Source organism: Capra hircus, chromosome 27 (genome assembly GCF_001704415.2).
Source record: "Capra hircus breed San Clemente chromosome 27, ASM170441v1, whole genome shotgun sequence".
Lineage (NCBI taxonomy): Eukaryota > Metazoa > Chordata > Mammalia > Artiodactyla > Bovidae > Capra > Capra hircus.
The window spans coordinates 30,463,307-30,480,178 of record NC_030834.1 but is presented as its reverse complement, the minus strand read 5'-3'; the positions used below and the strand labels follow the sequence as shown (position 1 = coordinate 30,480,178).

Genomic DNA, 16,872 nt, shown 5'->3' with positions numbered 1-16,872 from the left:
AAAATGTTTTTGATTAAGAATATCTGCTGATTGTGATCGATGTCTATATGTTTTATTATAAGTTTATTTGAAAAAGATATGCAAACGCTGTTTAAAAAAAAAATCATGTTAGCTTTCTCCTGGCTTTGAAGCAAAAAAAAGTACACATAAGTTCCCCTAACCCTCCCAAAAAATAGCAAAAAAGTTATGTTTTTCTTAAGGTAGCCTTTGGACTCTTAAAAATAAATTTAAATGTTTTATTTCATTATAGTTGTTACGTTTAATTTTTAACCTTAATTACATTTTAAATAATCGATAAACACTGACTCTGTTCTGATGTATGATATATACTTTACTACCTAAGGAAGGATTTATTAAGTGGTCTTTGGCGAACAAGGAGTTAAGATTGAGATTTTTTTTTTTTTTTTCCGCCGACACTTTAATACGGTTAAAAAAGAAGTACTTCATTGTATTATAAACTAGAAACTTATTCCTAAAGAAATCAATACTAGTGCAAATCCTATTTTTAATAATGATTAATAAACATTGATATGGCAAAGAACATGTAGGTATTTAACTTACCTTTTTTTCCTTTTCAGTCTTTACAATCTTACACAAATTAGTCTTGAACCACTAATCTTTTACATCAGCAAAAGTTGGAAAAAGTTGTAGAAATCTGAATTTAAAATTATACAGCATTTTAATTTAACACATTTACTGTGTTGGTAGAAAAATTATTAGGATTATTTTACTTATATGATCTTGTAAATGATTATATTGAAATTAATTTCATTTATTGGTTAGTTTGAAACAAGCTTATAATCCAATAAGTACTTTTCCTTTAGAGTCTCTGTGAGGAGGTATAAGTTAGATTAACTGTTACAACAGATTGTTAATAAGTAACTGGCTAATCATAACTAGTGATAATAGATAATGCCCTTTGATTCAGTAACTTAACTGACAATTTCAGTAAGCAGCTTCTGCCAAATGGAATGAATTCTGGTGCTTAAAGTGTTTTATAAAACTGTTGCTAGGTAGCATCACTCAAATAATCATTTATTTTAACATCTGGATTTTACAATTTAAATATTTAAATAAATTAAAAACTTTAAAAATTGAGTTATAGTTAAAGTTACAGTATTATGTTAATTTCAGGTATACAATATAGTGATTTACAACTTTTATAGATTATAAATTTTATTTTAAATTTAACTTGGAAAAGAGAAGGGAATAATGAGTATTTTTATTACCTCAGAATTATTACATTTATTCTGTACAGCTCCAAAGTTCAAAACTCCACTTTATTAGTTTATCAAAATCCTTTCACTCTGTACTGTGTGTGTGACTAGGCGTTGAGAATACAATGGTTAGCCCAAAGAGGCATTTCTGCTTTCGTTGAGTTTATCGTGTAATGGAGGATAATAAGTTAGGATAGGTTTACTGCTGTAATAAAGGCCTAAAACTAAAATGGCATAAATAAGATAGAAAGTTATTTCTCTCTCATGTAACACCTGGATGTGACTCCATTGTATTAGAGATGAGGCTTGTTGCGTTGCTGTTCCTAAGATGCCTTTATTTACATTGTCCAAGAGGGCTCACCACCCCTGTGTCTGCATTTTAGTCCGTGGAACAGGGGAAAGGGTGAGCATGCCCCTCAGCTTTCAGACTGTAGTGTAGAAGCGGAATATTTTCCTTCAGCTCACATCCTGTTGTCCAGAACTTGGTCACATGGCCCCCACCTTACTGCAAGGGAGTCTGGGAAACGTGGTCCTTTTTCTGGATGATATTATATCTATCCATAATCAGGGTTCAATGACTACAGAAGCAGGAGAGAACAGATAGTGAGAGAGATTCTCTGTAATATAGAGGAAACTTAGCAAAAATTCCACACAAGTTAAGATAAAATAGCAGCTGTATAAGTGCTACAGCTCGAGGTAGAGCATATGGGGGAACTTGATGTAGATAAGGAAATTGAGGAGGCCTTCTCAAAAAATTTACTGAAGGAGAGTAGGATCAGAGAGCCTGGTGGGAGATGGCATGCTATAAGAATATCAAAATAACATTAGTAAACACAGTGTATTGCTTAACTATTAGGTATCTGGGGCTTTCCTCAGAGCTCACTTGGTAAAGAATCTGCCTGCAGTGCAGGAGACACGGCTTCAATCCCTGGGTCGGGAAGATCCCCTGGAGAAGGAAATGGCAACCCACTCCAGTATTTTTGCCTGAAGAATCCCATGGACGGAGGAGCCTGGCAGGCTACAGTCCACAGGGTCGCAAGAGTCAGACACGACTTAGCAATTAAACCACTACCACCATTGGGTGTCTAACCCCAAGATAACCCTGCATGGTGGTTCTTAGTATGTCCATTTTGCAACAGAGAAGACTGAGGCTTCATAAGTAATCCATCCAGTGACTGCACAGCCAATGCTTTTACACAGTTACGTGTACCAAGCACTGGGCCAACTCTTTACTCTCATTTTTCTCTTTGCTTCTTACAACAACCCGAAAAGTTGGGTTCTATCATTATCCCATTTTGCAGTTGAGGAATGTTAGGTTTGGACTTGACTAAAGTGACTGATCTGTTAAGTGGCAAAGCTAGAACTCCAGCCTAGGTCTTTCTGATTTCTTTTTTATTTAATTGAAGGATAATTGCTTTACAGAATTCTGTTGTTTTCTCTCAAACCTCAATATGAATCAGCCATAGGTATACATATATCACCTCCCTTTAGAACTTCCCTCCCATCTCTCTTCCCATTCCACCCCTCTAGGTTGATACAGAGCCCCTGTTTGAGCTTCCTTAGCCATACAACAAATTCCTGTTGTCTATCTATTTTACATGTGGCAATGTAAGTTTCCATGTTACTCTTTCCATACATCTCACCCTCTCCTCCCCTCTCCCCATGTCCATAAGTCTGTTCTCTATGTCTGTTTCTCCATTGCTGCCCTGTAAGTAAATTCTTCAGTACCATTTTTCTAGATTCTGTATATGCACATTAGAATATGATATTTATCTTTCTCTTTCTGACTTCACTCTGTATAATAGTTTCTGGGTTCATCCACCTCAGGACTGACTCAAATGCATTCCTTTTTATGGCTGAGTAATATTCCATCGTGTATACGTACCACCACTTCTTTATCCATTCATCTGTCAGTGGACATCTACGTTGCTTCCATGTTCTAGCTATTATAAATAGTGCTTTAATGAACTGTGGGATACATGTGACTTTTTCAGTTTTGGTTTTCCTCAGGGTATAAGCCTAGGAGTGGGATTGCTGGGTCATATGGTGGTTTTATTCCTAGTGTTTTAAGGAATCTCCGTACCGTCTTCCATAGTGTCTGTATTAATTTCCATTCCCACCATAGTGCAAGAGTGTTCCCTTTTCCCCACACCCTCTCCAGCATTTATTGTTTGTAAACTCCTTGATGATGGCCATTCTGACTGGTGTGAGGTGATATCTCATCGTACTTTTGAGTTGCATTTCTCTAATAATGAGTGATGTTGAGCATATTTTCATGTGTTTGTCAGCCATCTGTATGTCTTTTTGACAAATGTCTGTTTAGGTCTTTTTCCCACTTCTTAACTGGGTTGGTTTTTTTTCTGGTATTGAGTTGTATGAGCTGCTTGTATACTTTGGAAATTAATCCTTTGTCAGTTGTTTCATTTGCTATTATTTTCTCCCATTCTGAGGGTTGTCTCTTCACCTTGCTTATAGTTTCCTTTGATGTGCAAAAGCTTTTCAGTATAATCAGGTCCCACTTGTTTACTTTTGTTTTTATTTCCGTTACTCTAGGAGGTGGGTCTTAGAGGATCTTGCTTTGATTTATGTCATCAGGTGTTCTGCCTATGTTTTCCTCTAAGAGTTTTTATAGTTTCTGGTCTTACATTTAGGTCTTTAATAGAGTTTATCTTTGTGTATGGTGTTACGAAGTGTTCTAATTTCATTCTTTTACATGCAGCTGTCCAGTTTTCCCAACACCATTTATTGAAGAGGCTGTCTTTGCCCCATTGTATTTTCTTGCCTCCTTTGTCAAAAATAAGGTGAAAAATAAGATACCCATAGGTGCATGGGTTTATTTCTGGGCTTTCTATCTTGCTCCATTGGTCTATGTTTCTGTTTTTGTGCCAGTACCATACTGTCTTGATGACTGTAGCTTTGTAGTGTAATCTGAAGTCAGGAAGGTTGATTCTTCCAGCTCCATTCTTCTTTCTCAAGACTGCTTTGGCTATTAGGGGTCTTTTGTGTTTCCATATGAATAGTGAAATTTTTTGTTCTAGATCTGTGAAAAATGTCATTGGTAATTTGATAGGGATCACACTGAATCTGTAGACTGTGTTTGGTAATATAGTCATTTTCACAATATTGATTCTTCCTACCCAGGAACATGGAATATCCCTCCATCTGTTAATGTCATCTTTGATTTCTTTTGTGTCTTATAATGTTCTGTGTACAGTTCTTTTGTCTCCGTAGGTAGGTTTATTCCTAGATATTTAATTCTTTTTGTTGCAATGGTGAACCACCATTGATTGATTCCTTAATTTCTCCTTCTGATTTTTCATTGTTAGTATATAGAAATACAAGTGGTTTCTGTGTATTGATTTTGTATCCTGCAACTTTGCTAAATTCACTGATTAGCTGTAGTAATTTTCTGATACTATCTTTAGGGTTTTCTATGTACGGTATCATATCATCTGCGAACAGAGCTTTACTTCTTTTCTGAGCTGGATTCCTTTTATCTCTTTTTCTTCTCTGATTGCTATAGCTAGGACTTCCAGAACTATGTTGAATAATGGTGAGGAAAGTGGACGCCCTTGTCTTGTTCCTGATCTTAGGGGGAATGCTTTCAGCTTTCACTATTGAGAATAATGTTTGCCATAGGCTTATCATATATGGCCTTTACGATGTTGAGGTAGGTTCCTTCTATGCCCGTTTTTTGAAGAGTTTTAATCATAAATGGGTGCTGAATTTTGTCAAAGGTTTTTTTCTGCATCGATTGAGATTATCATATGGTTTTATCTTTCAATTTGTTAATATGTTGTATCACATTGATTGATTTGCATATATTGAAGAATCCTTATACCCCTGGAATAAACCCAACTTGATCATGGTGTATGAGCTTTTTGATGTGTTGTTGAATTCTGTTTGCTAAAATTTTGTTGAGGATTTTTGCATCTGTATTCATCAGTATATTGGCCTGTAGTTTTCTTTTTTTGTGTTGTCTTTGTCTGGTTTTGGTATCAAGGTGATGGTGGCTTCGTAAAATAAGTTTGGAAGTGTTCCTTCCCCTGCAATTTTTTGAAAGAGTTTTAGAAGGATAGGCATTAGCTCTTCTCTAAATGTTTGATAGAATTCTCCTGTGAAGCCATCTGGTCCTGAGCTTTTGTTTTTGGGGAGATTTTTGATCACAGCTTCAATTTCAGTGCTTGTAATTGGGTTGTTCATAATTTCGATTTCTTCCTAGTTCAGTCTTGGAAGATTGAACTTTTCTAAGAATCTGTCCGTTTCTTCCAGGTTATCCATTTTATTGCCATATAGTTGTTCATAATAGTTTCTTATCCTTTGTATTTCTGCATTGTCTGTCATAACCTCTCCTTTTTCATTTCCGATTTTGTTGATTTGACTCTTCTCTTTTTCTTGATGAGTCTGGCCGAGGTTTGTCAATTTTGTTTATCTTCTCGAAGAACCAGCTTTTAGTTTTATCCATCTTTACTGTTGTTTCTTTTTCATTTGTTTCTGCTTAGGTCTTTGTGATTTCTTTCCTTTTACTGATTTTTTGTTATTGTTGTTCTTTTTCTGTTGTTTTAGCGTAAAGTTCGGTTGTCTGTTCGATGTTTTCCTTGTTTCTTGAGGTCCGATTGCATTGCTCTAAACTCCCTCTTAGAACTGCTTTTGCTGCGTCCTGTAGGTTTTGAGTTGTCATGTTTTCATTGTCATTTGCTTCTAGAAATTTTTTGATGTCTCTTTTGATTTCTTCAGTAACCAGTTGCTTATTTAGAAACATATTGTTTAATCTCCATGTGTTTGTATTTTTTACAGTTTTTTCCTTGTAATTGATATCTAGTCTCATAGCATCGTGGTCAGAGAAGATGCTTGATACGATTTCAGTTTTCTTAAATTTACTGAGGTTTGTTTTATGACCCAAGATGTGATCTATCCTGGAAAATGTTCCATGAGCATTTGAGAAGAAGGTGTATTATGCATTTGGATGGAATGTCCTGAAGATATCAATGAGATCCATCTCATCTAATGTATCACTTAAGACTTGTATTTCCTAATTAATTTTCTGTTTTGATGATCTGTCCATTGGTGTGAGTTGCGGGGGGGGGGGCGTTAAAGTCTCCTACTATTATTGTGTTACTGTCAACTTCTCCTTTTATGTCTGTTCGTGTTTGTCTTATGTATTGAGGTGCTCCTATGTAGGTTGCATAGATATTTACAATTGTTATGTCTTCCTCTTGGATTGATCTCTTGATCATTATGTAGTGTCCTTCCTTATCTCTTGTAATCTTGTTTATTTTAAGGTCTGTTTTGTCTGATATGAGGATTGCTACTCCAGCTTTCTTTTGCTTCCTATTTGCATGGAGTATATTTTTCCATCCTCTCACTTTCAGTGTATATGTGTCTTTAGGTCTGAAGTGGGTTTCTTGTAGACAGCACATATATGGGTCTTGTTTTTGTATCCTTTCAGCCAGTCTGTGTCTTTTGGTTGGAGCATTTAATCCATTTACATTTAAAGTAATTATTGATATATATGTTTCTTTTGCTATTTTCTTAATTGTTTGGGGTTGATTTTGTAGATCTTTTTCTTTCTCTTGTGTTTCTTGACTATAAAAGTCCCTTTAACATTTGTTGTAAAGCTGGTTTGGTGGTACTGAATTCTCTTAATTTTTGCTTGTCTGAAAAGCTTTTTATTTCTCCATTAATTTTGAATGAGATCCTTGCCAGGTACAGTAATCTTGGTTGTAGATTTTTCCCTTTCAGTACTTTAAATATATCCTGCCATTCCCTTCTGACCTGCAGAGTTTCTGCTGAAAGATGGCTGTTAAATATATGGGGTTTCCCTTGTATGTTACTTGTTGCTTCTCCCTTGCTGCTTTTAGGATTCTTTCTTTGTGTTTACTCTTTGTTAGTTTGATTAGTATGTGTCTTGGCGTGTTTCTCCTTGGGTTTATCCTGTATGGGACTCTCTGTGCCTCTTGGACTTGATTGACTATTTCCTTTTCCACGTTGGGGAAATTTTCAACTATAATCTCGTCAAAAATTTTCTCATGCCCTTTCTTTTTCTCTTCCTCTGGGACCCCCATAATTCCCAAGTTGGTGCGTTTGATATTATCCCAGTCATCTCTGAGACTGTCCTCAGTTCTTTTCACTTTGTTCTGCTCTTCAGAAGTTACTTCCACCAATTTATCTTCCAGCTTACTGATTCGTTCTTCTGCTTCAGATTTCTGCTGTTGATTCCTTCCAGAGTATTTTTAATTTTAGTAATTGTGTTCTTTGTCTCTGTATGTTTATTCTTTAATTCTTCTAGGTCTTTGTTAATTGGTTCTTGCGTTTTCTCCATTTTGTTTTCAAGGTTTTTGATCATCTTTACCATCATTATTCTGGATTCTTTTTCAGGTAGTTTGCCTATTTCCTCTTCATTTATTTGGACTTCTGTGTTTCTAGTTTGTTCCTTCATTTGTGTAGTACTTCTCTGCCTTTTCATTTTTCTTTTTTTAACTTACTGTGTTTGAGGTCTCCTTTTCCCAGGCTTCAAGGCTGAATTCTTTCTTCCTTTTGGTTTCCGTCCTCCTGAGGTTGGTCCGGTGGTTTGTGTAAGCTTCCTATAGGGTGAGATTTGTGCTGAGTGTTTTGTTTGTTTTTCCTCTGATGGGAAAGGCTGAGTGAGGTGGTAATCCTGTCTGCTGATGATTGGGTTTGTATTTTGTTTTGTTTGTTGTTTAGATGAGATGTCCCGAATAGGGTGCTACTGGTGGTTGGGTGATGCCGGGTCTTGTATTCGAGTGGTTTCCTTTGTGCGAGTTCTCACTGTTTGATCCTCCCTAGGGTTAGTCCTCTGGTGGTCTAGGGTCTGGGAGTCAGTGCTCCCACTCCAAAGGCTCGGGGCTTGATCTCTGCCTCAGGAGGAGCCCCTGCCGCCCTCTGCTCTGTGGCCAGGGTGGGGGCTCCTGCAGTCCTTTCCCGCTGCTGACTTTTTCTCCACGGCTCTGCGGCCGTTTCTCCAGGACCCCTCCTGGGCTCCAGGCCTCACCTCATTCGCGGGGTTGCTGGGCTTCCTTCCCAGCATCACATGGAAACGCTAGGTGTTCAGCTCACTCCCTGCTTCCCGCTTCCTGACATAGTTTCTGGTCTTTCTGATTTCTAGCCGTGTCCTCCTGACCCTGCGCTCGCTACTTTGCTGTGATGCATAACTGCCTTTATTATCATTATCTAACCCCGGAGGCCTTATTCTTGGAGGTAGATTTGGGCTCAGTGTATGTGAGGAACTTTCTGAAGACTAAAATTATAAACAACAGAATTAGTGACTTTTTAACTCATAGATAATATTTAAAGAGCTGCTTAAAAATATTTTTATTTTGCTTTTAGAGATTAACATATAAGGTAAATTATTTGAATCTTGAGAGGCCTTTAATCTGGAGAGCCTATGAATTTTTGAACATAAATATGTAGTAATAATTTGGGAGAATGGCATTGAAACATATATACTATCAGGTAAGAAACAAATCACCAGTCTATGTTCAATACAGGATACAGGATGCTTAGGGCTGGTGCGCGGGGATGATCCAGAGAGATGATACAGGGTGGGAGGTGGGAGGGGGGCTTCAGGATTGGGAACTCATGTACACCCATGGCTGATTCATGTCAATGTCTGGCAAAACCAATACAGTATTATCAAGCAAAATAAAGTTTAAAAAAAAAAGTGTAGTAATTTAAATATGCATATTTCAATAAAGTAATTCAACAAATTGTTATGTAATCTGATATCAAAATAGGTTAGGTTTATTTGTACTAAGATTTGAATTTTGCTTATGAAAAAATTTTAAAACAAATTAAAAATGTTTAATTAATTTTCCTTGCATTCTCAGCATGTTTGTAAAGCACTTCAAGAGTTTTATACAGTTAACTGTTCAGCTGAAGATGTTCTCAACTTGGATTCTAGCACTGAGGAAAAATTTAGCCGCCATTTAATCTTTCAGCTCCGTGATGTGGCGTTTAAAGATAATGTTCATGTTGGTAAGCGAGCTGTCTTTTTAAGTTGCAGTTATACTGAAAACTTATGTTTTCCTTTCTTCTTGAAGTTTTGTATTTGTCACATTTTCGATGTCATTAATTAACCTACCCTAAAGAGTACATCATGACTTTCACGTTTTAGGTACTCGCCTCTAGTTCTAGACTGACTCTGTGCCCAACACAGTTTAGATGGATTCGTGTACTCAGGGTATCCTTGGCAGTGGTGCCTCTTGCTTTGGATACTGGGATGGTCATGCACGCCACAGGCCTGGTTTTTATTCCAAGGAGAGTCATTTCAGAATTTTTCCGGGTAATGCAGGAGAGACCCAATTCAGGTCTTACCTGTGATGCCTCAGATTGGGATTTCTGACCTTTGCTTTAGCATTTTAGCATTGCTTTATCCTTTAATACATGAGGGCTGGGCTTGAGTTCCAGGCCACACTCATGAAGCCTCGTTTGTTGTTCCAGGTCAAATGTTAGGGTGGGGAGAAGTCTAGATGTGTAACCCTGAAAATATAGCCAGAGGATTAATTCCAGGACTGAACATTTAGGGGTACAGGCCCAGATATGAGTGAAATTGGTGCACAGGAGAACAAATAGGCAGAAAGGAAATACTGAAAACCAAGGTCTGAATAAAAGTCAAACTCCTGAGGGTATGTCTTAGTAGAGGTAGGGCAGGCAGGTGATTGATGAAAGTTCAGGTAACAGGTAATCCATTCAGAACAACTATCTGACAATTTCAAGGGTACCAAGGGCAAAGGTATGAACATAGCTATTAACGAACTGGCATAAAAGTCAAAGGTCTAATTGTTAGAGTAGGGTAACACGAGGTCAAGTGGCCTAGTGTGCTGTGTACCAGGGACTCATTATCTTCCCATTTTCTGTTTGCTTAGTTGGATATTTCTTCTCTCTTTAATCCCTAGTTGTTGTTCAGTTGATCAGTCATGTCTGATTCTTTGAGATCATATGGACTCCAGCACACCAGGCTTCCCTGTCCCCCACTATCTTCTGGAGTTTGCTCAAACTCATATTCTCTGAGCCAATGAGGCCATCCAAGCATCTCATCCTCTGTTGCCCCCTTCTCCTCCTGCCTTCAATCTTTCCCAGCATCAGGGTTTTTTCCAATGAGTTAGCTCTTCACATCAGGTGGCCAAAACATTGGAGCTTCAGCATCAGTCCTTCCAGTGAATATTCAGGGTTGATTTCCTTTCGGATTGACTGGTTTGATCTCGTTGTCCAAGGAATTCTGAAGAGTCTTTTCCAGGACCACAGTTTGAAAGCATCAGTTCTTTGGCACTCAGCCTTCTTTATGGTCCAACTCTCACATCCGTATATGACTACTGGAAAAACCATAGCTTTGACTGTGTGGACCTTTGTCACCAAAGTGATGTCTCTGCTTTTTAATACACTGTCTAGGTTTGTCAGAGCTTTTCTTCCAAGGTGTCAGAGCTTTTGTTCCAAGGAGCAAGCGTCTCTTAATTTCATGGCTGCAATTACCGTCTGCAGTGATTTTGGAGCCCAAGAAAATAAAGTCTGTTACTGTTTCCACCTTTTCCTCTTCTATTTGCCATGAAGTGATGGGACTGGATGCCACGATCTTAGTTTTCTGAAAGCTGACTTTTAAGCCAGCTTTTTCACTCTCCTCTTTCACTTTCATCAAGAGGCTCTTTAGTTCCTCTTTGCTTTCTGCCATTAGAGTGATGTCATCTGCATATCTGAGGTTATTGCTGTTTCTCCTGGCAATCATGATTCCAGCTTGAGCTTCATCCAGTCTGACATTTGCCGTAATGTACTCTGCATGTAGGTTAAATAAGCAGGGTGACAGTATACAGCCTTGATATACTCCTTTTCCAGTTTTGAACCAGTTCATTGTTCCATGCTTTGTTCTAACTGTTGCTTCTTTTCCTGCATACGGGTTTCTCAGGAGGCAGGTAAGGTGGTCTGGCATTCCCATCTCTTTAAGAATTTTCCACAGTTTGCTGCTTTCCACAGTCAAATGCTTTGGCACAGTCAGTGAAGCAGAAATAGATTTTGTGGGAATTCCCTTGCTTTTTCTGTGATCCAGTGGGTGTTGGCATTTTGTTTTCTGGTTCCTCTGCCTTTTCTAAATCCAGCTTATACATCTGAAAGTTCTCAGCTCACATTCTGTTGAAGCCTAGCTTGAAGGATTTAGAGCATTACCTTGCATGTGAAATGAGTGCAATTGTGCGGTAGTTTGAACATTCTTTGACATTGCCTTTCTTTGGGATTGGAATGAAAACTGACCTTTTCCAGTCCTGTGGCCACTGCTGAGTTTTCCAAATTTGCTGGCATATTTAGTGAAGCACTTTCACAGCATCATCTTTTAGGGTTTGAAATATCTCAGCTGGAATTCCATCACCTCCACTAGCTTTGTTTGTAGTGATGCTTCCTAAAGCCCACTTGACTTCACATTCCGGGATGTCTGGCTCTAGGTCAGTGATCACACCATTGTGGTTATCTGGGTCTTGAAGACCTTTTTGTACAGTTCTTCTGTGTATTCTTGCCACCTCTTCTTAATATCTTCTGTTAGGTCTATATAATTTCTGTCCTTAGCCCATCTTTGCATGAAATGTTCCCTTGGTATCTCTGGTTTTCTTTAAGAGATCTCTAGTCTTTCCCATTCTGTTGTTTTTCTTTATTTCTTTGCATTGATCGCCTAGGAAGGCTTTCTTATCTCCTCTTGCTATTCTTTGGAACTCTGCATTCTGATGCTTATATCTTTCCTTTTCTCCTTTGCCTTTCACTTCTCTTCTTTTCTCAGCTATTTGTAGGGTCTCCTCAGATAACTGTTTTGCCTTTTTGCATTTCTTTTTCTTTGGGATGGTTTTGGTCACCACCTCCTTTACAGTGTTACGAACCTCCATCCATAGTTCATCAGGCACTCTATCAGATCTAGTCCTTAAATCTATTTTTCACTTCCACTGTATAGTCATCAGGGATTTGATTTAGGTCATACCTGAATGGTCTAGTGGTTTTCCCCACTTTCTTCAATTTAAGTCTGAATTTGGCAATAAGGAGTTCATGATTGGAGCCACAGTCAGCTCCCAGTCTTGTTTTTGCTGACTGAATAGAGCCTCTCCATCTTGACCTGCTAAGAATATAATCAATCTGATTTCAGTTAAGACCGTCTGGTGATGTCCATGTGTAGAGTCGTCTCTTGTGTTGTTGGAAGAGGGTGTTTGCTATGAGCAGTGTGTTCTTTTGACAAAACTGTTAGCCTTTGCCCTGCTTCAGTTTGTACTCTAGAGTCACTACTTGCTAATATCCAAGCTGTCATCCCTTGGGTATTGATCGTTATCCAGTCTGTCCTTGTCCTTCTGTCTGTGACCTTCGTGACCATCCACTCATGGCTTCAGTTCCCATTTGTGTGTTGATGACCCTCACATCTTATCTGCAGCCAAGATTGGTCTCACGGTAGACACCCCCCACACTTCAAACGCAGCCTGTCTCTAAGCATACTCCTTGTCTTTTCCTCCAGACTTGCTCCTTCTCCTGTGACACGTGTATCTGAGCACTGTGAGCGTCCTCCCAGTTACCTCAGTAGAGATGCTCTCACTCACTCCCTCTAGTCCGATAGCGAGAGTGCTCTGGTCATACCACTTGTGTGCCTGGAACTGTTCCAGGATCTTTCCTTGCCTTCAGGGGAAGGTGCAGAGGCCCTGGCTCGCAAGGTGCGGCCCACGGGGTGCTGGCCTCGTCTCCGGCCGCTTGGCTCTTCTCCCTCCGCCCTTCACTCAGCTCCCACCCGGCCACATGCTCCCACCCGGCCACATGCCCCCTGGTGCTTTGCACTTTTGTCACCGCTCTCTGGCCAGTTCGCTTGGTCTGTTGAGATTCAGTGTAGGTACTGTCATCTGAGAAGCCGTGTCTGTTACCTCTCAAACCCGAAGACTTGGGTTTGTGTGTTATCTGGGTTGCAGAGCGCATCCAGGACCTGTTATGTCAAAGCATCCACCGCTTTCCAGGGTAATTTCTTGTTTTTGTTTTGTTTTCTCTCTTCTTGTTAATGTTTCTTTAGGGCATGGATTGATTCTTACTATTGTATTTCCAGATCTTATCAGGTAATAATGTCTTTATCAATAACATTAATAAGATAACAATCATAAATACAAGTAGTGATGTAACATTTGCTGAATGAATGACTTCACGTTAGGTGGGCTCTGCCGTCAGGGTGTGGCGAAGGAGCCCTCAGCAGGACATTTCTTTGATTCCTGTTTACTCCTCACAGTCTGCTCTGTGACTCCTAGCCCCAAGGCTAAAGATTGAGATTTGTTGCTGGGGAAGAAGGGGAGAAGGGAACTTGGTCTCTGCTACAGCGACTTTCTCAAGGCAGCTGACAGTCAAACTGGGCTTCAAAGCAAATTCCATCATACAGACTAAAATAAGAAAGGCTTTACTGTCAGCAACGTAAGCAAAAGTACAGAGACGAGTCTGTGACTAATGTGGGGAGCAGTGGGAATCTAGGGTGGCGAGAGTGGGAGAGAGAGTCCCAGGTGATTAAGCGGGGTGCCGTCTGAGGCTTCGATCCTCTAGCATTATGAGCGGCCAGAACCAGAGGTGCAGAGACTGTGAAGTAACCCCAGCTCTCCACTTGGGTTCCTCTCTCTCAGTGTTTCTATTCCCTGTTGTCAGCCTTTCGGAGAGAGGGATCAGGCTAGTGTAAGAGCACAGACTGTGAGCAGGATGGACAGATCTGGTCTGCTTGAAGCCCTCTGCTGCCAGCCTGCCACAGAACCTGACATTCTAGGATTGATATGTTCTTTTGGGTTATTCCCAGCCAGTAGTCCCTGTGTGAATGATGAGGGGAGGGAAACACGGCCCGGGGAAGGGCAGCAGAGGGCAGAGCTGTTTGCGGAGCCGGTGTTGGCGTTAAGGTGACCCCTCCGTGGTCCCAGCCTAGCCTGGTTGGCTCCGTGCCACAGGTCAGAGGCTTGAGGTCAGGTCAGGTCATCTGCTCAGCATGGCCTTCACAGCCACGCCTTCTGAAGTGTCAAGTGATACCCAGGAAAATGGACTTTATCAATTTATTGCTTTACTGTCCTTTGATATATCACGATTACAGCTGGTTCAGTAACCATGCGTTCTTTCTGTCACGTAGGTGTAATTTTTTGTACATTTCCAGGAAAATTGACTTTATCAGTTTTTTGCTTTATTATCCTCTGATATAGCATGGTTTTTTTTAATTCAGTATTTGTTTCCCTCATCCCAGAGATAATCTTGTCTGATACGATTGCAAGCATCAAATGCTTTTGCTTTCCTTTTGATGCTTAGTGTTATACAAGATAGTGAATTTGTTCCTTTGATTAAGGAACTAATTGAGTCTAATTTGGAGGAAGAATTTTGAACTTAGAGCATGTGTATCTTGTAATTTAAGGGTTCAAGCTGTCTGGTAAATAAGTAACAAACGCAGACTGTACTAGCTTCAAAGATTACAGTTTAGCTTTTCTTACAGTGGTGCATTTGTCCTCTGTTGCTACGCATGAAACAGCCTAACCAAATTATTTACTTGATTTCTGTGGTATAAACAATATATGAACGTTTAAAGAGGCTCCGGACTGTCATACCATCTTTTCTAGGTACAGATATCACTACTGATACTTAGAGCTCTTAGAATAAATCTTGACATACAGTAAATGTATTTACTTGCTTTAGTTCTGGATGTTAGTTATTGGGCCACAACCCCGCTCATGGCCACATAGAAGCAGGGAGGAGGAGCATGAACCTTAAACTGATGGCTGCGAATGTCGGGGTTCTTGGGGATGTCAGGGCAGGTAAAGGAGAGAGAAGCAAGCTCTGAGAAATTTGCTGACCTCCTGATCAGGAGAGTATGGCAGAGCTTGACAGAGCACTGTTCACACATATAAGACTTGTTTTATGTATTTTATTAATAAATAAAATTCTTTAGTCATTGATTTGAATGTAAACTCTATGCAGTTTGTATTCACCAAAGAGCGTTTTTGGTGACAGAGCATTAGACCCAGGCCCACACTAGCAACAGTGACGAACCTCACATTAACCTTCCCTTCTGAGATTTGATCATAAGTTACACAAGCTCCCTTGCGAAAGGGAGTTTAAAAAGTTAAAGATTAAACAGAGGAAGGACACATAGGAGACGTGTGTTACAATTTGTAATAACTACTCAACCTTAAAACCAGAAATCAAAAATAGAAGCCCTGCTGCGTAAAATTGCCACGTGTGGCTCTGTGCCTAGATCTTGGTATGGTTTGCAGAAAAGAATTTGATTAACCTTTTTATTTTTCCTTTAGGTAATTTTGTGCGAAAAATCTTGCAGCCTGCTTTTCACTTAATTGCCAGTGAAGATGATGATATGACCCCAGAGACGACAGGCTGTGAATTTACCCATTTTTCTGAAACAGCAAGTGAACAAGGAACTTGCTCTAGTAAAATGTCCACAGATAACGACGTAGGAAAGAGCGGGACATCGAATTCAGAGAAACTGGGGAGGCTGGGGTCGGCTCAGCAAAGCAGTCCTGGTCTTTCGTTTTTAATAGTGAAGAATGACATGGGAGAAAAGCGCCTTTTCGTGGATCTAGGTACGTGGAATTGGCCGCTTTCTGTTAGACGGAGCTGTGTGCTGCTGTGAGGCACTGCTCCGTGCCCGCTTTTCACTCGCCTAGAATCCTCACCCCCAGCACTGCCCCTCGGTGAGAGCAGGGTCACGAGCAGAATGGGATCCGTGAGCTCAGTTGCTGGAACTCTCGGAGGTTTCTGGGCTGAGATCTCAGAGAGGGCCTGGGGGACCCACAGACAGGCTGGCCGGCGCTCCGGAGGAGGGTGGTTGTGGCCGGCTCCTGCTCTGAAGTGCTCACAGGGGCACAGCTGGGTCAGCAGTCTCCAGCACTGGTGACAGGTTTAATTAGATGAAATAACCTATAAAAAACAGATACAGTGTAACAATGACATGCTCGGTGGGGAGAGTAAGGCTGGCATGTTCTGCACTGAGGAGCTTTGCAGGGGCTGCCTCCTCAGCTTCCTGCTGTGACTGCACCAGGCTTCTTCAGCTGGCTCTCTTCTGCCCTGCCCCTTTCTGCTTGCTGAATCCGAGGGTGTATGTATGAAACACTGCGTGAGACCTCAGCCTTGTGAGGTAGCACGCAGGCCAGTCAGCACCCCTAATTCAACTGAGCTTCCATTTGGCAACCTAAACCTGACTTGGTATTGAGCTCTAGCTTATGATTTGAAAAGCTGTTAAGAGCAGCATTTTTCCATTGATGGTTAGAGCAATTCAGAGAGCTTCAGTGTCTGTAGCTTGAAGAAAACTGAGTTTAAACCATAGGCAAGGTTACCAGGCCAGCCAGGCTGAGAGTAGGAAAGTGTTTCTGTTGTATGGCCTGTCTTCCCAGCACCTCTTAAGACCAGCTATAAGAATTTAGAAGTATAATAGCCATACCTTTTATTATATTTCACAGACACTGCATTTTTTTTACCAATTAGTTTTATGAATTAATTAATATCAAAATTTCTCCAACAGCATTTGCTCACTTTGTGTCTTGTTTCACGTTTGGTAATTCTTGCAGTATTTCAGACTTTTTCACTGTTATTATATTTGTTTTGATGACCTATGATTACTGGTCTTTGATGTTAACTGCGATGACTTGAAGGCTCAGATGATAGCACTTTT

The 16,872-nt window shown here is 40.1% G+C and overlaps 1 protein-coding gene across 2 annotated transcripts in view; it reads left to right on the top strand.

The window, feature by feature from the left end:
- PRIMPOL (primase and DNA directed polymerase) overlaps nucleotides 1-16,872 on the top strand; it is a 51,061-nt gene that overhangs the window by 9,849 nt on the left and 24,340 nt on the right. For both annotated transcript variants that reach the window (XM_013975388.2, XM_018041883.1), the window contains 2 exons: nucleotides 9,065-9,212; nucleotides 15,497-15,784. In XM_013975388.2, coding sequence (XP_013830842.1) covers nucleotides 9,065-9,212; nucleotides 15,497-15,784 — 436 coding nt within the window. The remainder of the gene's footprint in view (nucleotides 1-9,064; nucleotides 9,213-15,496; nucleotides 15,785-16,872) is intronic.